General features: G+C 48.3%; 1 protein-coding gene across 1 annotated transcript; it reads right to left on the bottom strand.

Annotated features, from left to right (window-relative positions):
- Nucleotides 1-1,685: 1,685 nt before the first annotated feature.
- On the bottom strand, nucleotides 1,686-26,668 carry kif1c (kinesin family member 1C). The gene is made up of 29 exons (XM_041965572.1): nucleotides 26,247-26,668; nucleotides 25,983-26,133; nucleotides 18,634-18,761; nucleotides 18,199-18,275; nucleotides 18,012-18,090; nucleotides 17,134-17,234; nucleotides 16,563-16,628; nucleotides 16,302-16,480; nucleotides 15,063-15,174; nucleotides 14,565-14,642; nucleotides 14,377-14,442; nucleotides 14,194-14,272; nucleotides 13,828-13,906; nucleotides 13,308-13,456; nucleotides 11,863-11,967; nucleotides 11,573-11,700; nucleotides 11,410-11,489; nucleotides 10,841-10,916; nucleotides 10,357-10,436; nucleotides 10,151-10,245; nucleotides 8,938-9,021; nucleotides 8,520-8,700; nucleotides 8,163-8,235; nucleotides 7,962-8,060; nucleotides 7,705-7,866; nucleotides 6,870-7,166; nucleotides 6,213-6,302; nucleotides 5,892-6,132; nucleotides 1,686-5,791 (listed from the first exon to the last, which is right to left on the bottom strand). The coding sequence occupies exons 3-29, from the start codon at nucleotides 18,737-18,739 to the stop codon at nucleotides 4,971-4,973; spliced, it is 3,783 nt and encodes a 1,260-aa protein (XP_041821506.1). The 5' UTR covers nucleotides 18,740-18,761; nucleotides 25,983-26,133; nucleotides 26,247-26,668; the 3' UTR covers nucleotides 1,686-4,970.

Here is a 26,668-nt window from a genome sequence, read left to right as displayed (position 1 = left end):
CGCCAGTTCAAACGGGACGAACAGAAGACGAACAGGAGCCACTGGTTTGAAAGAAGAAAACATGTTTCTGTGGATTATTATCACGTTACTGCTCAGACTGAGTATCTTTACTGCAGGATCTGGATCAGGTGGATCTTCTGGACCTTTGTGGATGTTTCCAGACCGTTTCTTTCGGAAGTTGAGTGAAGTTATTTTAAACTACAACACTAACGACCATCAAGCCCAGTTTACCTCCAGCTTCCACCACAAATTATAGAAAACACGAGGGTGAAGCTGTGAGAAACCCTCAGATTCACTCCCAGGGCAATGAAATGCGTGAAACCAAACGAGATAAAACTTCATTGATTAGTCGGTCATTTCAGTCGCAGCTGAGAAAAGAATCGCGCTTCCTGATGCACAGCAGGGTTTCAATCAGCTCCTTCATCAGAGGAAGACCAGGAGAGTCCATCAACAACACCCTGCATGCTCTGCAGGGGTTCACAGACGCCCCCTCAGGTGAAGCTTGTGTCAGTGTGTCCACCTGAAGACCTGCAGCTCCTGAGAACAGCTCTGGCTGAAAATGAAGAGGACGCACATCTTCCTCAGGAAATAAGGTCAAACCCTGGGCTGCATGGAGGATAAACACAGCGAGCTGATCACTTTGCTCCCTGATCGAAGCTTCAGGAGTGAAGGGGGACACGGGACAGGTGGACACGGGACAGGTGGTGTGGATGCAAGGTGCCATCACTGTAGACTTCACAGCAGAGGAGTGATCTCAACACAGTGGGCTAAAAATGAAGGCGTTAACTAGCAGAAGGCTAAGCTAACGTAGCTCTAAATGATACAACAATAGATAAACCATAACAATATCTTATAATTAAAATCCATAGAAATCACCGTATTGTGCTTTTAATGAGCAGTGTGGTCACATGACGTCACTTTGTCCTGGAGGTTATCAGCAACATGTTTGACTATTATTATTATTGATCAGCTAAATGCTGGGTATCAGTAAGGTTCTATTGATTACAGATCAGTGCCACAGACGGTTCGTGGAGCGGTGAGGTGTTTCTGAAAATAAATTTAAATGATCTCTTTGAATATATTATTAGAATATAGAGCAGTTCATGTTTGGATGCTAGCTCCTGATAACGCAAAAAAAAAATGTCCACATTACAAAAATTAAATCACAAATCAAATTAGATAAATAGCAATTTGATTTTTTCCCCCAAATCGTTTAGCCCTAGTTGGGGGTATATGAGTACTCAGATTACTTTTTTTTGTTATAATGAGTGACGTAGTGTGTTAAGTAATCAGTTACATTTTCAAATAAACGCTCTGTTACTGGTCAGTTTAGCGTATTTCCTTGTTCTGCGTCCACATGCTGCATGAAGCTGTTGGCCTGTTTGTCCCCTCCAGACTGCTGTTTACCTGCAATCTGACATAATGGTTTAATGAAGAGCTGTGATTGGACAGAGTGTGTGTGTCATTAGCCTGCAGAGTGACAGATTATCGGCTGCAGACGAGGCTTTAATGACGTCCACAGGCGGACGTACGGCAGACAGTATGAAGAATCAAAGAGGTTAAATTTCTCTAACGAGTTACTTTATAATGGCAGTAACTCGTAAAGATGCTCGTGCACGTCTGCTGTGTTTGTGGCGTGTTGTTATGCTGCAAAGTGAACGCCACCGTAGCGTTTGGGCCTTTCTGCAGGGACACAGTGAAGCAGGTGAGTCGGGTTCTCATTCTGACTGACAGTTTATTGCCATCATGTTGTCTGCAGGTAGAGCCTGAGATTGGTTCCTGATACAACGAAAACAACAACAGACACAACAACTCATCACAGACAGAAAGAACACTGAGGGGCTCTGAGCCAATAGGAGGAGGGCTACACCATGATGTCATCCTGTCTGTTCCAGAGTCCTGAAGCGTCATGCTGTGATGTCACAGATTCTGAGGTTGTGATTGGGGCAGAGGTACAGGGAATGGGCGGGGTCAGTCGGTGAGGGTTCTAGAATGTTCTGATATTGGGCTTCCCGAGGCCCCTCCTCCTCTTCCTCAAACCTCCAAAACAACAAAACTGAACAGACTATGAGAAGAAAAACAATAAAATCAGCTTTATAAAGTAAAACAAACTTTAGATTATGATTCTAAGTTAACCCAGAAACACACACACACACATACACACACATACAACACACACAACACACTTCAACAGACACAGAGACACACACACACACACGCACACACACAGTTGCATGAGGGCGAAGAAGCTCCCTTTAGCAGCATCCAACAGAACACAATATTAATGACACTTGAATGAACTTTAAAATTATAACATTAATAGTAGCGATGATGACGTGATGACATCACAAAGCAAAGGTCGAACATGTAGGCGGGGTTAAAATATTCAGGACATGAAGCAAATGAATACAAAAAGAAAAGAAAAAAAAAACAGCCAATCAGAAGCCCAAGCTGGACATAAAAAAAGTTTTAAAAAAGAGGAAAAAAAAACCAAAGAAAAAGGAAACATCGTTTCCCATCAAGCCCGGCGGTGGCAGCAGGTCATCAAGATTGTCCCGTGATTGGTCGATTCCAGAGACAGCAGAGCAAAACAAGGCAGAAACCAGACTCTGCTGATGTCATGCTTCTCTGGCCAATCGCAACCAATTCTTGTGTTTTTGTCATCATCGTCGTGGCGACTCCCTCCCGCTGTGCGACCAGAGGGAGCGCTCCCATTGGTTGGTTCTGACCTTTTGTGAAAAGGTCTTACAGTCACGGAGCGCAAAGACGCTCCACTCGTCATCTCCCAGAATGCCTTGCTGTGTGTTGGCGGGGTTTAGGCGGTGCCGCTAACTCCCAGCTCCTCCCGACAGGAAACGTGTCATCATTCAGACAAAACACAGAGCCTGCGCCCAACCACACACATCTGATGCTGCGTTCACTTCGACGTGGAAAGTGTGAAACGCTATTTCCTACATTTCAGAGGTGCAGTGAACGCAGCAACGAAAAGAACTGCTCATAGGCTGCGTTCAAAGACCATTCGAACACGTCTCACGTCCAAACCGTTCATGCATTGTGAAAATAATCGTTAGCTGCAGCCCAAGCTGACGAAAGAAAAAATATTTCTCACAAGAAAAACCTGTCATTATGTTGAAAAGAGACATTAAATGCAACATCAGTTGGGAAAAGGCCACAATTTCCAACTTCCAGACGTCTCAGGAAGGCAGCAGTTTATTCTTCATCCCTTCTGAACGTAAGAAAGACTAAATATCGTCAGATCCTTTCAAATCAGAACATGTCGTAGTGTCCGTTACTACTTCTCACACAAAGCTTATTGTATCTCTGATTGAACTTCTTTAACTGTCTCACCTTTTCTTCCTCTCTCATCCCCCACCTCAGTCTCACCCTACATTTCCCAGAGTTCTTTGCTAACATGGCCCTACATGTACCAAAATCCATCATGTTCCCGTTTCCTACAGCTCCCGTGTCGGTTAAATCAGTCAAACTCCTATATCTCCCAAGATGCATCACTTCAGGTGTCACTTACATTTCCCACGATTGCCAGACACAGTGAAGGTGAGCACGCTTCATGTGTCGCAGCCGGCTTTAAAATATAGATTCATCTTCATAAAAACATCGAGACAAAATAAGTCCGGATACACTTCGAATATACACACACAACGCTTTAAAAAGATTCAACGCCTCCTCCTCTTCCTCGAAAACAATGATCGTCAGTACTGACATCTGTCTGTCTGTACAGCAGTGTGTCTGTCAGCCCTCCAGCAGGAGGCGCCACAGAGCAGCTTTCTTTGGTTCGTAGCACTCAGCGGCGCAGCGTTCAAGTCACGCGGGAGAGACGGAAACTACGAGCTTCAAGCTCAGAGTGAAGATCAGCTCTCAGCTGCTTGATATGACCAGTTTACGTGGAGGAGGCAGCTAACAGAAGTATATCTACGCCGTGAATCAGCTCAGTTTGGTCAAACGAGCCGCACCGCAGACATGTTTGAGCTCATTTACTTTCATCCTGACTGTGTGTCGAGAGCTGCAGCCGTTTAGCCTCTCACTAACTGTCTGCTCAGTTCTGTCAAATACAAGAACTGCTTTGAAATAAACTGGTTAACCTGAGTTCAGTGTGGAAAACACCTCCAAGCTCTGACTGAAGTCGTACTAACTGTCATTCCCATAAGACATGAATGCTGCCCTGGTTTGGCCAGGCTAGGCTAGGCTAGGCTAATACTTTCACCTGTGCAAAACTTGCCTGTGTAGCGTTTCACCACATAACGTGTTGGCCTGAAAAGCTAAAAAGCCACTCATTGCTCCCTGTTCTAGCTTTCTGACTAGCCCAAGCTAACAACTCAGGCTGAACCAGGCTAGTTAGCCTCCTGGGCTAACGGCGGCTAAAACAGAGGAGCTAAAACTCAAGTCCATTTAGGTACAAACACCCATTCTGCCCGAAAAACAACCCAACGTACTTAATCTTAAGTAAAAAAAACAGCTTCAATAGGAGACTTCTGCTAGCAGGAACTAGCTCCAGGAGCTAACACTTCAGCTTCAAGGCACCTCGTTATAAACTACTGATCAAGACCAGAATATCAGCGATCAATAAAATCAATAAAACTAAATGTAATAAACTTTCATCCTGTTTGACAGCTTGACAAACTGCAAAAAAAAAATAATCAAAGAATCCGCTTCTCTTCAAACAGTGTCGCTATGGCAACAGCTAACCCAAACTAATGTTAAGGATAGGAGCAAGCCACACACACACACACACACACACACACACACACACACACAACAGGACTGAAGATGCAGGATGTGTGTGATGTTAGCTGATGTGGGACATGCTGGCACAGTACTGTAACACACACACACACACACACACACACACACACACACACACACACACACACACACACACACACACTCTTCTGTACAGCACCAGGACTGCCCTGTGTCCTGCAGCCAATCAGAGACCTCCCTGGTGTCAGAGGTCAGATGGGGGTCTCCTTGTTGTTTTTGAGGTCCGGTGCACTGAACTGTCGTCTCATTCTGGGCGGGGTGGTGAAGCCCCACCCGACAGGCGGTGGCCCCGCCCCCAGCAGCATGTCTGCAGGAGGGGGCGGGACCCCAGAGCGCGGCAGGCTGTGGTAGTTGGGGTGAGGTACTGGCTGGAATGGTGCATTGTGGGGGTTGTAGTAGGGATGGTGATGGTACTGATGATGCTGGTGCTGATTATAATGGAAGCCTCCGTCTCTGTCCCTCCCTCCTCCTCCTCCTCCTCCTCCCCTCCCCCCGCCTCTCTCTCCTCCTGGCCCGGGCGACACCCCCCTCCTCTGTCTCGGTCGCCCCTGGTGACCCCCACCGCCATGATGCTGGTCGTAGTTACCATTGCCATGAGCGGCGCTGTCCAGAGAGTTGCGGCGATAGCGGCGCTGATGGTTTTGGTTGCCGCCCTGGTGGTGGTAGTAAGAGCCGCCCTGGTTACGCTGTTGCCAGGCGCGATGAGGGCTGGGGGTGCGCATGCGAGGGGGCGGAGGCTGGAAAGGGAGGGGCAAGAGAGCAGGGGACTGAACCTGAGGAGGAGGTGAGGGAGAAACTTTACCCTCCACTACCCCTCCTCCATCCTCCCGCTGCTCTCCTCCATCTCCTCCTCCCTCCCCCAGACCCAGAGCCTGCAGGGCGGCGCTGGCTGGTCCCCATGACAACCGGTGGGCGGGATTACTCTTGAAGGGGAACTTGAGCTTGCACTCCTGGGGAGGGATGAAGCGGCCGGTCCCAGGGAGATGAACGGGGACAACGGGGGAGTTCTGACCTGCGGTAGGGGGAGGCACAGGATCAGTCAGCTGTTGGCATCCTGCTTCAGATTCAGCACCTGGTTTCTAATTAAACGCTTCAGGTGTGAACGGACTCACCCTGGTTCTGGTTCTGGTTCTGTCCTCGTAGCTTCTTGGTGATGTTCTGCTGCTGCAGGTTCAGGATTCGCTGCTGTTCCTGTTTCAGCCAGCGGAGGCGCCCTCTCCTGAACGCCGGGTCCTCGTCCATCAGTCGCTTAACTCGGTGATCCGGCAGGACGGGGCTGTCCCCGTCCCCGCCCCCGTCCCCGTCCCCGTCCCTCTGTGGTGACTCGCTCTCTTCACTGTTCACATCATCGTCCTGGAAACAAGGAAATCAGAGAGGACTCAGAGCGTTACTGATGATCGGCTGATGGACCAGCACGCGATGTGTGAACGTACCTGAACAGGTATGATGCTCTCCATCTTGATCATCCTGTCTCTCAGAGCTTTGATCTCCTCGTCCTTCATGTTGTTCTGCAGCTTCACCTCCTGGAAGAGTCGCAGACATCAGTTTTATAACGAAGGAGGACTGAAACAGCTCAACACCTGCTGCATGAACCCTGTTCACACCTTCGTGTTCCCTCAGGATGAGCTGTAATAACTCTGCTCATCCTCTGCTCATCTAGCGCCACCATCAGGTCAGTTTAGTGTGTCCTATGGTTTATGACCAAACACCTGCAGAACTAATGAGATTCCCTTCAGCCTCAGCTTGTTTACTGCTGTTTAGCAAATGTCAGCATGCTAACATGCTAAAGTAGGACGGTGAACATGGTGAGTATTATAGCTGCTGAACAGCAGCGTGTTAGCATCGCCTCAGTGCCGCCTCACCGAGCTGCCAGCTTGACTCCTGGTGGGATCTGAATTTAACATCACAGCAACGGTTTCTGTGACCTCAGACGGACATCCAGAGGTCTGGATCGACCTCAGGCTGCCAGCCACATCTGGTCTGAGTGAAATCTGTCGCACAGGGCTCAGTGGTGCAGGTTCCAGAGAAAACTGTTTGACCTCTGACCTCTGACCAGAACGCTCGTTTGACTCGTTAACCAGAGAACTCACCTCTAAAATATCAGTCAGTTTGTCGATGTGAGCCTTCAGGTCATACACGTTTTTCTTCTCTCCTCCCTCCACTGTCTCTCCTCCTCCTGCTCCTCCTGCTCCTCCTGCTCCCTCCTCCGTGGGGGGGCTCCTCTCCTCTCCGATGCCCACGGTGTCGCAGACGTCCTGGGCCACGGCCCTCCAGCTCTCCCTCTCGTTGGAGTCTTTCTTGGCGTACATGCGGCAGAGTTCCTTCATCTTGACGATGGACAGCGCCTCGATCTCCTGACGGGAGTGACGGAAGTCTCCCAGAGCCACCTGAGGGGGGCGCCGCACACACGGCAGAACACGTTAAACGCTACAGATACCAGCACTGCTGGTTTTATGACTGGTTTTACTGGGAAAATCATGTCACAGTTTGTCTTTTAAGCACTCCATGCTGTGAATGCTGCTGAATCATCCTTAAAAGTTACTCAGCTTATCTGTCAGCTGTTGAACTCAGGACACATCCCCCCAGCTCTCGTTCAGAGGTTTCAAAAGACTTTTGAAAATACGCGAATTAGCTTATTTGTTCTTTGAGAGATAAAAACATCAGGTTACCTTTTTGTGTTCGTGGACAGGTTCAACGAGCAGCGTGTTAATCAGTGAGTTTCAGAGGTGTCGGTAGGCGCAGCTAGCTGTTTCCAGCCTCTATGCTAAGCTAGGCTAACCACATCCTGACTCCAGCTCTGTACTGAACACACAGACGTGAGACTGATGTCCAGCTGAACATCTGGCTCCGAGTATTTCACAAAACGTTGAACTAATCCTTTAACACCGTGTGTGTGTGTGTGTGTGTGTGTGTGTGTGTGTTGACCTCATAGCAGATCTCTTTGACGGCCTGCATGCGGAGGTCCTCCATGGTGACCCGTTTGGGGTCTTTGCTGATCCTCCTCCTCTGAGGGATCTGGTAAACTCGGAGAGGCTCCCTCCTCTTCCCGCTGCTGGGGAGACCACAGCGCTTCACTATGGACTGCACCTGGAGACAGGTGAGACAGACAGACAGGTGAGACAGGCAGAAAGACAGACAGACACACAGAGAGGTGAGACGGGCAGACAGACAGGTGTGTGCACCTTGTTGGCAGGTAGTTTCTCCCTCAGGGAGGAGATCAGCCTCCAGCTCTCCTCACAGGAGCGTTTGTCTGAGTCGTCACCACTGTCACTGTCTGCATACTGAGCGTGCACACACACACACACACACACACACACACACATATTGATTATTGATCAGAAATGAACTGTTAGCTACCAGATGAGATGCTAACAGAAACCCACCAGTCTGTGTTGCTCCAGCAGCAGATCAGCCTCCTCCTTCTCTTTACGGTACTGAATCTCCATGTCCTGTAGTCTGTAACACACAGCAATCAATCAATCAATCAATCAATCAATCAATCCACCAAACACTGTCAGTCACGCATCAACCTGTGTGTACTCTCCTCTATTACTTCCTGTCTCTCTCTCCTTTAAGGCAGCTGACAGTGTTTTTATCCAATTATCCAGAAGTGGTTTGACAGTAAAATGTCAGGAAATAGTAAAAAAAAAAAAGAGGCCACCATGGCGGTGTGTGAGACGTCCTCCGAGCACCAGTTCACATCCCCAGAGACGTAAAACAGACCGCCACGTCTTCTCTACCTCTTCTCCATCTCCAGTTTGATGTCGATGCCCTGCTTCTCCAGCAGTTCCCTCTGAGCGTAGTTCCAGTCCTCCGGCTCCCCCTGCTGTTCGGCCGTGACGCTGCGCTCTCTCTCCAGCCTCGCCTGCTCCGGGTGGTTGAACCGGAACACGTGGTTCTTCCCCATCACGATGCGGTTACCTAGCGACGGAGAGCAACCGACAGTACGGAAGTAAGTAAGCTTTTCTTTGTTTTGCGGTTTAGCTGGCGGTGTGGTAACAAACCCCAAACAACAGATTCACCAGAAATTACATCAATCAGAGAAAAATATGAAAAGGTCTTTGCAGTTATTGTTTCACCATCACACTGGCCAACGAATGAAAGCATGATGGGAGAGCAGCAGGCGGGGTGTGGCCTGGAATCATTAATTATTCGCACCTTGTTTGAGGACGACGGCGTCGGTGATCTGCTTCCCGTTGACGTACGTCTCCGCTCCGATTAACGGCTCCAGAGTCACGACCACTGCAGACACAGCAAACACACCCGCTTCATGTCTGTCCACTCGGGACGCAGCACAGAACACATGCAGTCAACACACACAGGTGAGAGGACGGGGGGGTCGGGCGGGGTGACGTCACCATGGTAACACTGACTGTTAAAACGATACCTGACAGATTTCCTGGCAGCTTTTACAGAGAGAGAAGAAGAGAGAGAGTCATTCACTGAACACACACACCAGCGTACACACACACACACACACACACACACACACACACACGCAAAAGCATATACACACACACACACACACACGCACACACACAAAAGCATATACACACACACACACACACACACAAAAGCATATACACACACACACACACACTCACACACACCAGCATACATGTACACACACACACACACAAAAGCATATACACACACACACACAAAAGCATATACACACACACACACAAAAGCATATATGCGCACACACATACACACTCACACACACACACATACACATACCAGCATACATGCAAACATACACACACACAAAAGCATATATGCACACACACATACACACTCACACACACACATACACATACCAGCATACATGCAAACATACACACAAACACATACACACACCTTAAATGCACAAGTACAAATTTCTGTCATTAATGTTAAAATAAAATAAAAACCAATGATACAAAGACTAAAAGCTTTTTTCTGTTTGATGTTGAACCTTCTAAAGACTGAAATCTAGAACTTTTTTATTTTCCATGCAGACAGCTGTGTGATCTGTGAGCTGCTGTATATTTAAACTCCTGCCGTCACACGTGTTGCTGTATAATTCATGTTCCCGGGTGGAGGTCGCGGTTAGAGGCTGCTGGGGGGGGGGGTCACGCTGTCAGCATGTGTATTAAAGCTGCTGACCAACACACTGTGTTGAAGTACAGACGGAGACCACCAGAGGGCGATCTAAGCACACTGACTGACAGGAAGACAACAGCAGGCGGACTGACGATATTTAATCTGTCTGTCCCGGTCCAGGTCCTGCTCCTGGTCCTGGTCCTGGTCCTCTCTCACCCAGACAGAAATCAGATCATTGATCCAAAGACCACAGACAGACAGACAGACAGACAGACGGGTGTCTCACCTTCCCCCTGGTCGTTGGTCTCACTGACAAACACACAGTGAATCTCTTTAATGAAGTGACCGGACAGCTTAATGTCCACATCCTGCTGTCCAACCCTGACAGAGACAGAGAGCATGGTTTAAACAGGGGGTCCAGTTCACAGACAGGGGGTCCAGTTCACAGACAGGGGGTCCAGTTCACAGACAGGGGGTCCAGCAGACGCTCACCTGGTGAATCCCTCCTTGATGTAGTAGAGGAGACACTCTGACATCAGAGGATCTTCGTTCAGGTTGACCAGGTGAGGCGTCTGCAACACATTTTTAAAGCTTTATTATAATCAGACCTTTAACAGTGAACACCTGAGTCCTGTTGACATGACACAGCAGCGGTCCAGCACTTTACTGTGGTAGACCTGATCACAGAGAGCTGATTCTGGATCAGGTCAGTCGCCGCGGAGGCTTCCTGAAGTGTTGATCAGAGTGTGAACACAGTGACAGCCTGGGTTCTGGTTTCTGAACATCCAGTCCAGAGTTAAACGGACCCGGTTCACACCGAGCTGAGCATCGCTGCAGATGTGTGTGATGAGGTGAACATTTGTAAATATTAAGTTAACACGAGAGTTTAACCAACTGAACACGTGTTTGAAGTGACGCCACTTCCTGCGTTTAGCTAACGTTATCCAGTCGCCACGCCAACACAAGACAAACTCACCCCTTTAGGAGAGAAGACGCCCAGCGTTCCTCCATCTTCTTTGATGGACACGCCCATCTCTGCCAGCAGGGACTCTCTGGGCGAGAGACACAGACACCCAGAGAGAGAGAGAGAGAGAGAGAGAGAGAGAGAGAGGACATGTTTACTTTCTCACTTCTGATTGGTCCCTTTTGTCTCCTGTTCACACCATCCAGTTGTTTCCCCTGTCCTGTATTCCTCTTTCAGATGTTTCTTTGAATCAGTGTGTTTAATGTCGGATGAGTCGAAGGACTTCCCATGATGCACAGAGAAGTAGCCAATCAGAGGAGCCGGCCAGTTCAGAGTGAAATGTGTTGAAGCTGCAGTGAAATGTTCAGCTCATGAGCAGCACACAATTTTAAGCTCTCTGATTGGACGCTTGTTGCAAAGACGCACCCTGGGAGTCGTAGTTGACTTCTCATGTCCACGGGCTTTGAACCAGATCGTTTCTGACTCAGCTGTTCCTCTTGGACCACGATGACCCACTAACATCAGCCAAACCGAACGTAAACTAGATCATTCTGACAGAAAACAGGAAGCAGCGACGTTACCTCTCGAGCCGAATGGACTCCGTCTTTCTCAGCTTCTCTTCCCACGTCTCGTTTAGCTCGGCGATTATTTTCTCCGTCTCCTGCAACACCAGCGAACACGGAGGAGACGTCAGTGAACGGCCTGCGGCGAGCGCAGCGCCACAGCATCAAAGTCTGCACCTACCAGCAGCCGCTCGGCCGCCTCCTCTTTACTGATGGGCTCCGTGGCGTCCGCCTCCTCTCCTTCCTCGCCGTCCTCGATCAGGTGGTCGGGGTCAGCGGGGACGTCGCCCGCGGACGCCGACTCCGCACCTGCAGGAGACAGGCGACGTTTAGAGGAGGCGGTAAAAAAAGAGTGGAGGAAGACGGTGAGAGAAGAAAGAGGAGGACAAAAAAGAAATCAAACAACTGATGAACCAATGAAAAGGCCGAGCCGAGACTTCAGCTGGGCAGAATGTCCACAAACACGCTCACCTGGAGGGGCGGAGCCATTCTCAGGTGAGACCCCGTTAGCTGTAAGTGCCAGCTGCAGTGGGGAGGGGGGGGCACCTGCAACACCACCGGAGCCATTGTTGTTGACTGAGAGAGAGACAGAGAGACAGAGACAGGCAGAGAGAGACAGAGAGAGACAGACAGAGAGAGAGACAGACAGACAGACAGAGAGACAGACAGAGAGAGACAGAGACAGGCAGAGAGAGACAGAGAGAGACAGACAGAGAGAGAGAGAGACACAGAGAGACAGACAGAGAGAGACAGGGAGACAGGCAGAGAGAGACAGACAGAGACAGAGAGACAGACAGAGAGAGAGACAGACAGACAGAGAGAGACAGAGAGACAGAGAGAGACAGAGAGAGACAGAGACAGGCAGAGAGAGAGAGAGACACAGAGAGACAGACAGAGAGAGAGACAGACAGACAGACAGAGAGACAGAGAGAGACAGAGACAGGCAGAGAGAGAGACAGAGAGAGACAGAGAGACAGGCAGAGAGAGAGACAGGCAGAGAGAGAGACAGACAGGCAGACAGACAGAGACAGAGAGACAGAGACAGGCAGAGAGAGAGAGAGACACAGAGAGACAGACAGAGAGAGACAGAGACAGGCAGAGAGAGAGACAGACAGAGACAGAGAGACAGACAGAGAGAGACAGAGACAGGCAGAGAGAGAGACAGAGAGAGACAGAGAGACAGGCAGAGAGAGAGACAGAGAGAGACAGAGAGACAGGCAGAGAGAGAGACAGACAGGCAGACAGACAGAGACAGAGACAGGCAGAGAGAGAGAGAGACACAGAGAGAGAGACAGAGACAGGCAGAGAGAGAGACAGACAGAGAGAGAGACAGACAGGCAGACAGACAGGCAGACAGACAGAGACAGGTTTCATGTTTTTTAACAAGTTGGAATCTCTGCTATTCTGGTTATGTAACAGCTTGTAAAGATCTGTGTGTGTGTGTGTCTCTCACACACACACACACACACAGCCTCTCTCTCTCTCACACACACACACACCCCCTCTCTCTCTCACACACACACACACAGTTGCTGTAAATACCCTCTGAACATGCCACACATACCGTGTTTAAATAAGCACACACGCCACCAGAAATACACTTCTCCATGCACTGTGTGTACATGTCACTGCTGCTGCTCGAGCTAACGGGAGCTAACTGGCTAAGTCTGCTAACAATTGTTGAACTTGCTTGCTTCAGAGAGTCGGAGGGCACGTGATTGGCTGACAGGTGAGAGGGCGGGGACTGCTAACACCGCTGTGGTAAAAAGTGACATCATGAAATAAAACATGTTAAAGATGCATCTTTATATATAATAACCTCTCTATGTTGCACACACTACACTGAGTACAGTATAACGTATGCACTGAGGTGAGCACGCGCAGCAGCTCATTGGCTGTTCAAACAGTGTTTGTACCTGAGTGGTCCAGCAGCTCCTGCAGGCCCTGGGAGAACAGCAGGTTTCTCAGTCGCTCCACTTCGGCCTTCAGCTCTCTGATCAGTTTGGCGTTTGGATCTTCATTGATCACGGCGTTACAGCGGATCTGTTTGGCGCGGTCAGCATACCTGGGGGCGCGTCAGACTGAGTTAGACCGGATTAAACGCAGGCTGCATCAGACTGGATCGCACTACGTGATATTCACGTCACTGAGACTTCATTAATCTACACCAGGCATCTCAAACCGGTTCCATAAAGGGCCGTGTGGCTGCAAGTTTTCATTCCAACCAAGGAGGAACACACCTGGCTGGAATCAATTAATCAGCTGATCTCAGTCTTCAGCTGATAACTAAGTGATCCCTTGATGTTGATTGGTTGGCCTGATGTGCTCCTCCTGGGTTGGAATGAAAACCTGCAGCCACGCGGCCCTTTATGGAACCGGTTTGAGATGCCTGATCTACACAAAGCCGGATCAGACCGGACCGGATCGGTTTCTGACCTCAGGGTGCTCAGTGTTTCTTCATAGTTGATGTCAGCAGGACTGAGAGCAGCAATCATGGCCGTCCGAGAGTTTCCTCCTGAAGCAAACGCACATTCAGACTTTCACGTTAATGCCAACCCTCTTCTGCCCTCACACAGTCCAGCCGTGTGCTGCTGACCCTGTTTGTCATTACTACTGTACTGGCACTGGGTGGAGTCTGGAACCATCAGCCCTGCTGCTGTTGGTACGACTGCCACTAGTAATAGACCTTAGACCTTTAGTTAAGTATTTGTACTGCTAGTCCTGACCTGATCATTGGAAATATCTGCTAAATCTGAATCTGATGCAGCAATTTAGGATTGGGGTTGTACCAGTCGTTCTTACCCAGGTTCTCCTTCAGCAGCCAGGTGAGAACAGAGTCTCTGTAGGGGATGAAGTCACTCTTCCTCTTCTTATTGCTCTGCTGTGGAGGGCAGCAGAAGGCCAGTCAGTCTTCAGTAGAAGAACCAGTGTCAGGAACATTTTCTGATATCACTGAGCAAAAATATCAAGGTTGTGTCGACCCACCATTTCGGCCAAAGCTGATATCACTTTTCCCAACGTGGTCAGAGATTTATTGATGTTTGCTCCTTCCTGCACATCAATGTAACGTCAGTGTAAAGTAAATGTACACTAAACAAACAGCTTGTGACATGGATGCAACAGGACTAGATTTTAGCTACGCCAACACCAGCATGACGCTCGTGACCTCTGACCTTGAGTCGAGTGCCCTTTGCCCCGGAGGAATCCGCCCGCTCGCTTCCAGCCAGGTCGACCAGGCTGATCTTGCTGACCTAAGGATACAGTTTTTTAAGCCCAAATCCAAAATCCTGATTTTAGAGAACACTGTAAAAAAGTGTGGTAGCACTGACACCAAGGCCTGACAAGGACAGTAAGATAGCTGGGTCCCCACAAGTACAGTAAGATAGCTGGGTCCCCACAAGTACAGTAAGATAGCTGGGTCCCCACAAGGACAATAAGATAGCTGGGTCCCCACAAGTACAGTAAGATAGCTGGGTCCCCACAAGGACAATAAGATAGCTGGGTCCCCACAAGGACAATAAGATAGCTGGGTCCCCACAAGTACAGTAAGATAGCTGGGTCCCCACAAGGACAATAAGATAGCTGGGTCCCCACAAGGACAATAAGATAGCTGGGTCCCCACAAGGACAGTAAGTACAACAGGTCACCACGAGGACATAACACACACACACCTTCTCAGTATCCAGGCTGGTCATCTGGTCTCGGCGTTTTTGGGTGAAGACGATGGTGAAGACGGCGTGTGACCTGGATGATGTCTCATTCATGTTTGTGGCCGCAACCGTCCTGTAACCAATAACCAGTCAGGTATAAATAATCAATCACTGACAACACAGACTGGTCTCGTTCATGTTTTGGGATGAAGGTCATTTGATTTGTTATCTCTGGCCACAGATTAACAACAGTTCCCAGAATACCTTTCAACAACCCCAAACACAAGGTTTCGACTTCGCTGCTGTGTAGGAAGAAAGAAGTTTCCTAGTGGTGCAAGTTCTGAATGCACAGCTGGTATGTATGTGATTTCCTACATTTCCCAGAATGCCTTTCAACAGCCTCTCAGTGTGGATGTCTTACTGTTTAAATTTGGAGCTTCAAAGCAACAGGAGATCCCTTCAGCTGTCATTAACGTCAACACAGCTAGAGCATTTCATGGATTACACTTTAACTTTATACTTAACTGACAGTTGTACTACTTTCAGATCTGACAGTAAAACCAACATTTTAGCTGTTGTCAGTGTTTACATAGAAACTAGTCCTGCAGAGACCAGTATCTCTAAGCTCTAAACCAATCACAATTGTCTTTGACGGCACAAAGCCCAGGATGCAGGGACGGCGCCCTTGCTAGCATGTTTACGTTCGTACCATGTGCGACCAGATCAGGGTACCTGGCCATTCTCAGGTCGCTAGCTCAGAGGTTGTTGTCGCTAATTCCTGTAGTGACGCAGACAGTGGAAGGGCCTGTGATTGGCTGCCTGTGTACCCAGAGTTTACATCCAGTGAGTCAGACTGCTCATATGTTCACACGTGAACTGTCTTCATCGCTTCACCTTCACCTGAAATTTCAACTTCTTCCACCACTTAACACATCAGCTAACACTTACTTGGCTTCAACCGGTTGAATGTCAAGTGTCATTTCATCTCTTACCCTTCAGCTGACACTGCAGCTGCTTTCATCACATACTCCTTCAATGGGAGTTCAACTAATTCCAGTGTTTACACATTAGCTGACACTTCAACTGCTTTCATTTGTACACATTAACGTGATTATGTAGTTTCAAAAGCTTAACCCATTTCAACTAATTAGTAACAATGTTTTAGTGCCACGCACACCTACACCTGGTTCACAGAGCAACCTTTTCTAGTTTTAAACTTTTAACCGTGTCATGACATTGATCTACAGGGAGAGGACTGACCGAGCTTTGTTGCCGGCATCCATCAGGTCCCGGATGTCGGTGAATCCAGTCACAGCCAGTTTGGACAGATCCTCCACGTAGGGACCCAGGATGGGATGCTCCCGGACCCGCAAAGTCCCCTGGGACTTTGGGTTTAACAGATCTCGGACCCGCTCGCAGTAGATCTCCATGTAGGACACCTGGAGGTGGAGGACACAGTGTTCAGCCGATCGACGTTCACTCAGTGAATCAGTCTGAATGAACGGATCAGAGAGAGTTTACCTCCACCGAGTAGGTCAGGTCGGGATCAGTGTTCTGTCCTGTCCTCTGAAACAAGTCCTCACAAAGCTGGACGCAGAGAGACGGACAATTGATTCATATCATCACAACAAAACATTAAAGGTGGACTCTTCAATCTGCATCAAGGTGTTCCAGAGTCCTGCTGTGGCCCCTCAAAACTGCAACTGCACATCCAAACCATCAGGAGACCAAAAACCTGTTACTATTCAGAATGGGTTAGGCCTGCCTAAGGCTTTAGGTTTAACATTTCCAGCATGAGGCAGGAGGAACTGTCACTGCTTTCAGAAACAGAAGGTTTATTGGTCGGAATCAGTGTCAGACTGAGAGAATCGACATGGTCTTTTTTCACCTGAGCCGACGCTCCGCCTACTTCCCCTTTATTAAATAAATCAAATAAGCTTTTATCTTTATTGTGTTTTCTCCCTCCACCGTGTCGTTGCCTGTCGGGACTGGGTGATTGCGGTCTTGTATTTACCTCTGTTATGGTCAAATATCGATATTAGAGTTATGAGTGGAGGGGCCGGCAGAACACCTGTGTTTACTGAGTGTTTACCTGTGGTATGATTCCTTCCTGTCCAGGCTCCTGTTTGCCCATCATGGTGTAGCTCTTTCCTGCACCCGTCTGTCCATAAGCAAAAATACATACGTTGTATCCTGGAAAATAAAGATATTAATGATGTCACTTATTGTTGCTTTATAATTTTCAAACTAACAACTGTAAACACGTTGATCCTTAATGAAAAATCAGTTTCAGAAAAGATCGGAATAAAGGAACAGGATGTGCAGATGCTTTGGCACACCTTGTCATACCTGTGGAAAAACAACAAATCTCAGTTTTCTGGCTGACCTGCTTCCATGTGATGGACTCACCTGACTGTCAAAAGATGTTTCACAGGACTTTATCTCAAAGCGAAAACTGAATCTGGCTTTAAATGGATATTATCACTGACACTACTATCTGGCAGGTGTTAGCATTAGCATATGTAGCATCATCACCGACACTGATACCAATATTAGCAGGAGCACCATGTTAACATAATGCATGCGTAGATGTCTAGATTATATAATCTAATGCCACATTAGCATAATAAAGATAACTGTCACGAGCAGTGTCATCATTAAATAGTCATTTGGGTGCGATCAGAAATGTGACCACTCCCAGTGAGGTCACAGTGAGGTCACAGTGAGGTCACAGTGAGGTCACAGTGAGGTCACAGGGTCCTGGAGCACACCTGTACATCACTGCAGCAAGCATGGGATATTTAGCATTGACTTCATCACTACGACTATTAGCATCAGTGAGAACATCAGCATCATTAGCATTTGATGCATCATAGGAGCGTTAGCATCATTCCAGTCGTTATCATTGCTGTTTAGCTCAGTGCTTGTGGTTGAGGCCGGGAGCAGCGGTGGCCGTTCAGACTGTTTTACCTTCGAAGGCGTGCAGCAGCATCTCCTCTCCGATGTCTTTATACACCTGCCTCTGACATGCAAAGGTGGGGTCATCCACCTGCAGCGCAAACACACAGCCTGGTTATTCTCAGGAGTGTGTGTGTGTGTGTGTGTGTGTGTGTGTGTGTGTGTGTGTGTGTGTGTGTGTGACGGTGCGTCTGATCACCGTTGTGTGGGACCAGTAGGAATAGTCGAAAGTGAAGTTCTTGGCTCCGTCTTTGGGCTGCTTGGGGTTGGAGATACCTGAGAGAAAGAGGGGAGCGATCAGACACCTTGAACCTGCTTTTTATGACACGCCCAGAAGTGCGTGGTCCAGGTGTGTGTCCTGGTTCGTTCTGGCGTGAACGTGTTCAGGCTGACCCACGGCTGCTACGTCAGCCTCTGCAGGAAAGCCTATTAATAAACTCTGAGAGGTCTAGAGGTCACATGACAGCCAGAGGCATTCTGGGACTGCTGAGGCCTGTTGTATCACATGCAAACCCTCAACCCAGCGAGACCGAGGGAAGTACGAGAGGTGGAAGAAACAGAAGTCTTCATCACCTCCGTTTCTACCAGCTCGTGTGTGTGTGTGTGTGTGTGTGTGTGTGTGTGTGTGTCTTACAGGTGGTGTTTCCCTGCATCTGGATCACACACTTGGCGTTGCGTCCTGTCTCTCGCGAGTTGAACGGGCGGACCCGCACCGCCACCTTCACTGACGCGCCCGCCATCACTCAGCTCCGCCCACCCCACCTGAGAGCAGCCAATCAGAGAGCAGACACACACAGGAAAAAAAAAAAACATCAACATCAGTTCAGTCATAAAGGGGGGCTGCACTGAGTTCCCACCTGAAGGCCAATCAGCCGTGAGCTGTGATAAAGACACTGCAGGTGCATTGTGGGAAATGTCGGATCAAGTGTTTGTGTGTGTGCTCCTTCATCATCGTTAGGAAACAAGAAAACTAGGATTGAAATTATCTTAAAGAGAATATAAAGAAAACAAAGTTTTGCAGAGCGTTTATTTCTGTTTCTGTTGCGTCGCTAATTTTCACATTCTATTATTTTATTTTGTTCTTTTCATCGCAGGTCTTCATTCCTTCCTTCTTTCCTTCCCTTCTTCCCTCCATCATCCATTTTTATTTTCCTTCCTTCTTCCTCTTCTCATTCAGATTAAAGTGAATAAATCTGTTTTCTCTCCACTTTTCTCCTCCTCCTCCTCCTCTCCAGCGCTCCACCCCTTCAGTTTATAAGCTCAGTTTCTCTCCTTCCCGCTCTTCTTCATCCCTTTTCTTCCCTCGTAGCTTTTATCCTTTTTTCTTCTCCTCTTCTCTCTTGATTTTTTCCTTCTCTCCTGTATTTTCTTTTACTCACCTCGTTTTTCCTCTTTCCTTCTCATCCTTTCTCCTTCTCTTCTGTCCTCATGTCTTTTTGTTTCTACTCAAACCACCTCATCTTCCTCATCTTCATCTCCTTTCATTCGCTCTCCTTTTAAAACTGGATTTCTCATCTTTCTTCTCCTCTTTCCTCTCATCATATCCTTTGTTCTCCTTCCTCCTCTTCTCACCTTTAATATTAATTCAGCTTTTCTCCTCTTCACTTTCCTTTCCCTTCTTTCCTTTTTCTTCTTTTCTCTCCTTCCCTCTCCTTTTCTTCCTTTCCTCTGTCTTTCTTTCTTCTTTTGGTGTTCTTCCTCCTTCTCTCTCCTCCAAGTCTTCCTGGGCGTCATTCTCTCCCTTTTTCCTTTCATCGCTGTTCCCTGAACCACCTCCTCCTCCTCCTCCCTTCATTCTTTCCTCTCTTCCTCTCTTTCTTTCATGTTTCCACTCATTTCCTCCCAGCTCTCTCTCTCTTTACATTCCTGTCCTCTGTTATGTGTTTCTTCATCGCCACGGAAACCACAGCTGTCTCATTTTTACCTCTGTCTTTCTGCTCCGTTCTTCTTGTGCTCGTCATTCATTTATCTCTCTCTCTCTCTCTCTCTTTGTGAGCGTATGTCGGACGCCCCCGCCTCGGGCCTTTGAACACACACAGTCCTGTTCTGCAGGACGACACCTGTTACTGTGTACACGTCCTGCTCACGTTGTGGGGACACACGTCTGACTCCACAGCCACGCTGCGGGGACTCCCCTTCCTTGATGGGACACGACGTCCCCGAAACATTAATCATTCAGTTTTAGGGTGAAGACTTGGATCAGTCTCCAGGAAGTAAATGGAAATCTATGTGATGAACTCGTATGTGTGTGTGTGTGTGTGTGTGAGGTTATTGATCAGATGGTCTCTGTCCAATCAGAATGGACCGATTAAAGTTTGACACTGAGGCAAAGGGCTGCGAACATGTTATTGATCAGCTCAGTGATTGGTTATCAGTTGGCGTGTACTCACACAGTCCTGCTGCCACAAACACTCGTTGGACCACAGAATGTGGATTAATCCGCTGAAGAAAGTAGTCCCAACCAATGCAGTGTTGGAAGACGGACTGACATGTTGGTTTGGGTCTGCACATGGGATTCAATCACAGCTCACTTTAAAGAGTCTTTATCAAAATGTTTATGTGCTAGGAAACTCCTTTTCTGACAAACTCTTACAGGTGAGAGTATCAACGTCAAAATATCCAGAGTCGGTCGGGTTTTAGTGTACACACACTTCCCCCGCTGCCTTAGTGATGTCAACGTGTGTGTGCGTGATTTCCTCTAAGCGAGCCTAACAACAGAGACGACACGCCCAGGATGCTCCTGCAGAAACAAACGAACGAAAGAGCGTCCACGCCGACCACGGTCGCACCGATGATTCTTATTAATGCTGAACTTATTTCCCCAAACTGTTCGTAGATCAGCACTCCTGCTTTAAATTCAACCTCTCGTGCTGCTGATTTCCTCCTCCAGTCAGCGGTCATATAAAATCATAAAATGTGGTTTAACAGCTTTCATGTGACCCTTTCTGTCCTGCCGAGTCTCCAGGTCTCACTGCTGTAAATCTGAAAGAGGTGAAACGTGTCATGGCAGAGAAATGATGCACAACACAAAAACAGTCTGAAGTTTTTTTCCTGTTATTGGTGTTGACAGCGCAGACACACTGTGTTGTGTTCAGGTGACTGTCCCTCCGACGTGGACGGACGTGAACATTTGGATCAGACGAAGAAGACGAAGCAGCAGCGTTACACGTTTTCAGCCTCGCTGCCAGATTTCCACATCGCAGTGCGAGTTTCACCAGGACGAAACATGATTAAAGGCTTGTCTGCGTCCAGCTAAGGAGATGACGTCATTCAAAGAGGTCAAAGGTCAAACGATGCAGACGTTTCTGTTCGTCTCGTGCGTTAATGTGAGGAAGGTTACAGCCTCCTCATCGCTCCACACACACTGATGATTTTATCCAGACAGCAGCTCTTTTATGTGCATAAACACAGTAAACAGGAGCTCCAGTTCACCTGCTAACAGCTGCATGCTAACAGCTGCATGCTAACAGCTCCATGCTAACAGCTGCATGCTAACAGCTCCATGCTAACAGGTATGTCAGGTATGTTCCAGAGCTGAAACGCTGTAATTAAAACACACGTGTGTGTCTGACGAACGTCTCGAACGCAGCCTCTGTGTCTCTGTGGACACCTGACGGTCTGTGAAGCACGTGGGCTCGAGCAGCCTCACAAGGACTTCTTACACCGTCTCACACTGCTGCCATGACGACTGAAGTTTCAGCTCAGCCTCTGGAACTAAATACGTTAAAGTCCAACCAGGAACAACTCATTACAGTAACACACACAGGTTAGATCACACAGCAGAAGAGTGTGTGTTTGCTCTGTCCACACAGCTTAAAGTCACATCAGGAACACACACACACACACACACACACACACACACACACACACACACACACACACACAAAGACAAGATGGTGGACATAGATACTGGGTTGTACTCCAATCTTATTGTGTGTGTGTTTGTGGAGGTGAACAAGCAGCCTGCATACCACAGACCACAGGCAGAATGCTGACATCACAGCACAGGAATCCCCCCCCCCCCCCAAACACACACACACACACAGTGAGTCTGGTCGAACAGGCCCAGCTAGCTGCAAAGCTGCTGTTAGCACAGAGACAGACAGACAGACAGACAGACAGGTCTCCAGCTTCAAAGCAGAAACTGGTTCACACCTGTCGTCTCAGAGCAGCTCCTCACCTGCCGCCTCACAGACAAACATTACACGCCGCTCATCACGCCGCTGCGCCGACAGAAAACTACGTCAAAATGACCAAAAACATCTTCAGACGTGACGAAACACTGAAAAAAGCAACAAAAAGAATGAATCCACTTCACCGCTCATTCACCAAGACGTGAAAATCCTGCACGCCGTCATCAGGTACAACGTACAGGTGTCGTGTACCTGTCGGCCAGCTGGCACACAGCATGAAAAGCTCACACTAAAGGCTTCTGACTGACTTTCCTTTGGGGGAACCGTAGTGGACCTGCAGTTATCAGGGCCTGGGGGGGCACGTGGAGCAGTGAGGTACACTGTGAGCGACAACTTCACCCCCATGTTTAATGGGGTTGCTTTTGTTTAGTCAGATTAGCACCATTTAACAGTCTGCTGTGTTAGCTGTTAGCAGCTGCTGTTAGCAGCTCCTGTTAGCGGCTGCTGTTAGCGGCTGCTGTTAGCGGCTCCTGTTAGCGGCTCCTGTTAGCGGCTGCTGTTAGCGGCTCCTGTGTGCGGCTCCTGTTAGCGGCTCCTGCTAGCGGCTCCTGCTAGCGGCTCCTGCTAGCGGCTCCTGTTGCTCAGGGAAGTTCTGCAGTTATAAGATGGTCTGTTTTGAAGTGTTTCTTCTTCATGACATCATCAGGAAGTTTAGGTCACACTGAAGTTAAAAACATGCGTTTCATGTCTGAGTGTTTTGATGCAATCTGCCATTAACTGCTGCAGCTGCTGGGCGTGTTAGTTAGCGAGCCGTCCAATCAGCAGCCTGCAGGTTTTACAACACCTGTATGCACCTGTCTCCTCTACCTGCCGGAGAGGCACCTCTGGATTCAACCGTTGATGTTTTAACTGTCACAATGACTGTGTGTCGCCGTACACGAAACAACTCTGAAACGACGACGCAGTTCATTCATTAAACTACAAAAGAGAACAACAGAGCTGATCAATAAATCAATAAGTGATCGTTTTCTCTCCAGGTTCACGTCACCTGATTCACCGTTTACTGACACTTTGTTATTAACAACCAAACAACACAAATTCAATTCATTCATAATACGGGATCATCTGAAGGCCCACTGAAATATCTGCCAATCACATCAGGTCAAACTACCGTCTGATCAGTTCTTATTGATCACTGATCAGCAGTGAACATGTGATCACTCACTGCTGTGATGACAGTGCTGTGGAGACAGAGTGAGTTCCCATGTGGAGGCCTCTCTGGAGGAATGTGATAATGAATGGTCTTCATACCACACACACACACACACACACACACACACACACACACACACACACACACACACACACACACACACACACACACACAGCTAAAGATAGCCATCAGCCCGACCCGACGCCCAGTTTGTAAAGAACGTTTAGAACGTTTTACACTCTGACTGTCGACGCCGAACGTCTCCGATCACATGACTGTGACCACGTGCTGCCTTCATGGGCAGTGGGACATACTGGCATCTCAAACCATCAGTGTGTATGTTCACCCAAAGCTTAAAATAAACTGCAGGAAGATTTGTTTTATTTTATCTGTCTGAATTAGCAGTGCTGGAAAGTAACTAAGTACATTTACTCAAATACTGCACAGTTTCATGTACTTATCTAGAATATTTCTAGTATTTTATGCTGTATACTTTTTACTGCATCAGGCCGACAATACTGCTGTACTTTTACTACATGAAGCTGACAATACTGCTGTACTTGTACTGCATGAAGCTGATAACACTGCTGTACTTTTACTGCATGAAGCTGACAATACTGCTGTACTTGTACTGCATGAAGCCGATAATACTGCTGTACTTTTACTGCATGAAGCTGACAATACTGCTGTACTTTTACTGCATGAAGCTGACAATACTGCTGTACTTTTACTACATGAAGCTGACAATACTGCTGTACTTTTACTGCATGAAGCTGACAATACTGCTGTACTTTTACTACATGAAGCTGACAATACTGCTGTACTTTTACTACATGAAGCTGACAATACTGCTGTACTTTTACTGCATGAAGCTGACAATACTGCTGTACTTTTACTACATGAAGCTGACAATACTGCTGTACTTTTACTACATGAAGCTGACAATACTGCTGTACTTTTACTGCATGAAGCTGACAATACTGCTGTACTTTTACTACATGAAGCTGACAATACTGCTGTACTTGTACTGCATGAAGCCGATAATACTGCTGTACTTTTACTGCATGAAGCTGACAATACTGCTGTACTTTTACTGCATGAAGCTGAGAATACTGCTGTACTTTTGTACCACACTGTCACACCTTTTCAGGTTTCTAGAAGTGAAAACATTGAGTCAGGTTATAATCCCCTTGTGTGTTCCGCTGAGGGCTGCAGCTGACAGCTACCTGCATTATTGATCAGCTGCTTTTAGTCTCTCCAGGTATTGATTAGTTTTCCAAAATGTCCAAAAAATGCTCATCAATACAGCGATACACAGCAGCAACACGCAGTGACATCTGAGAGGCTGCAACCAGCTGATGGTTGGTGTTAGTACCAATAAATGACTCGAGCTATTGATCCGTTATCAGAATCAATCTTCTGTCGATCCATCGTTTCAGCTCTAATTACAACCTGCATTACATCACACACACACAAACACACACACACACTTCTTTCCCCTCGTGCTATCAGTTTTGTAGTGTTGCCTAATAACATCAGAGCAGAATCCAAACAACACGCAGCTAAAAATAACACACACACACACACACACACACACACACACACACACAGAGGGATAGCTGAGATGCCTGCTGAGAACTGCTTTAGCCACACAGGCTAACTTTAGCGAGAGAGAGAGACATGGACGGTGTGCAGAGGTGAGTCTCTCTTCATCTCGAGTCTCATTATTCAGATCAATGAGACACAGCTGGACGCAGTATGCGGACGCAGTATGTGGACACAACAGAGGAACAATGAAGACGCACAGCAGATGAACGTTGGAGGGGACGCTCTCCTACGTATATGCAGACGTTAGCATGTTAGCATCTATTAGATGTGATCAAACGCAGCAGAAGGTTAAACCTCACTTTAAAATACAGGGGGGAGATTTAAACGGGGGGGAGGAGCAGCCAGGCGCTCAGTGTGCCTGCTGTCATTACTGAGGGAAAAACGTGCTGCAGGATTTGGGAAACCCTGATGGACGTTTTCTGATCGACTCATCATTCAATAACTGCTGTTTGCTGTTTCCTACCAACAGAACTTTTGTGTGGACCACCAGGGACTCTGGAGGACAAGCTGCTGTTGGGACAGAAGCTAAAATATCACTCAGGTTTCTCAAATGTATTGATCAGCCTGTTGATCGATGAGTCCTGTCGAGGATCTATGAGGAAAGGTGATCACAAGCAGCAGGCTCACCGGGCCTCGGTGCACCCAGTCAGGAACCTGTGTGTGTGCTGCTGGTCTACATGAAGGTCTGAGGCCCGAACCCTCATCAATAAAGTGATGCACAGTGATCCAGATCCACAGGGTGGGATCCTTCACACCGTAGTGGAGACCTGATGATCCACAAGAACCATTTCTGAGTTCATCGATGGAGCAACAAGAAACCTGCGAGCTCTGTGAGAGCAAATAATCAATAACTGCATGGACAGATCGATCGATGAGTGATCGATATCATCAGCATTCCTACCCTGAGACCAGGACCAACGAAACTCAGACCGCCTGCATGAGGGATGAGAGAAAAGCTGCTTTCGTGGAACTGACGCTGGAAAAAACAGCAGGTGTGAGTTAAATCCGGGCTACCGGGCCACGACTCACCTGGACCGGACCGGAAGAAACGTCTCGTGGAAGCCACGCGTCGATCCGGTTACACGGTCCCCATGTCACGGTTCAGGGACCAAACAAAGCGACACACAAACGGGGGCCAGAGAGTTCAGCCGGTGAGACCACCCTGGTCCTGGTCCTGTTCCTGTCGGTACCGGGACACACCGGGTAGAGAGTCAGAAAGTTGGGTGGGGGCGCTGCTCTCTCTCTCTCTCTCACACACACACACACACACTAAGGAAAAGTTAGCACACTCACTGACGTGCCTCCTCCGGCGGACGATTCTCGGCTTTTCTCGGGGCTGACGTCACCGTCCGGTAAACGAGCCGGTCGGTACAAAGAGTTTAAAAATGAACCGGGACGACGGAGAGCTGAGGCCCGCTGCTGGCCCGCTGCTGGCCCGCTGCTGGCCCGCTGCTGGGCGGTGAATCACGGCAGGTCCGGCAGGAGACACTCGCTGAAACTCGGTAATCCGGTTGTCGGGCACGGTGGCCGCCGCTCCTGCTCCTGACCGGGGGCGCGGGGGGCGTTTCACCGTGTTTTACGGTGTTAACGTAAGTTTTTAGAGGTGAAGTGAGTTTTAAAGGAAGGAAAAGGAAAGAGAAGAGGGGGGGCAGAAGCAGAGAGGCTGGCCGGTGGCCTGGCCGCGCGGCGGGTCTGTGCGTGTGAGTGCGGGCGCG

This window comes from Chelmon rostratus, chromosome 23 (genome assembly GCF_017976325.1).
Source record: "Chelmon rostratus isolate fCheRos1 chromosome 23, fCheRos1.pri, whole genome shotgun sequence".
NCBI lineage: Eukaryota > Metazoa > Chordata > Actinopteri > Chaetodontiformes > Chaetodontidae > Chelmon > Chelmon rostratus.
Note: the sequence above shows the minus strand (reverse complement) of the source record. Positions and strands in the feature narration are given on the sequence as shown.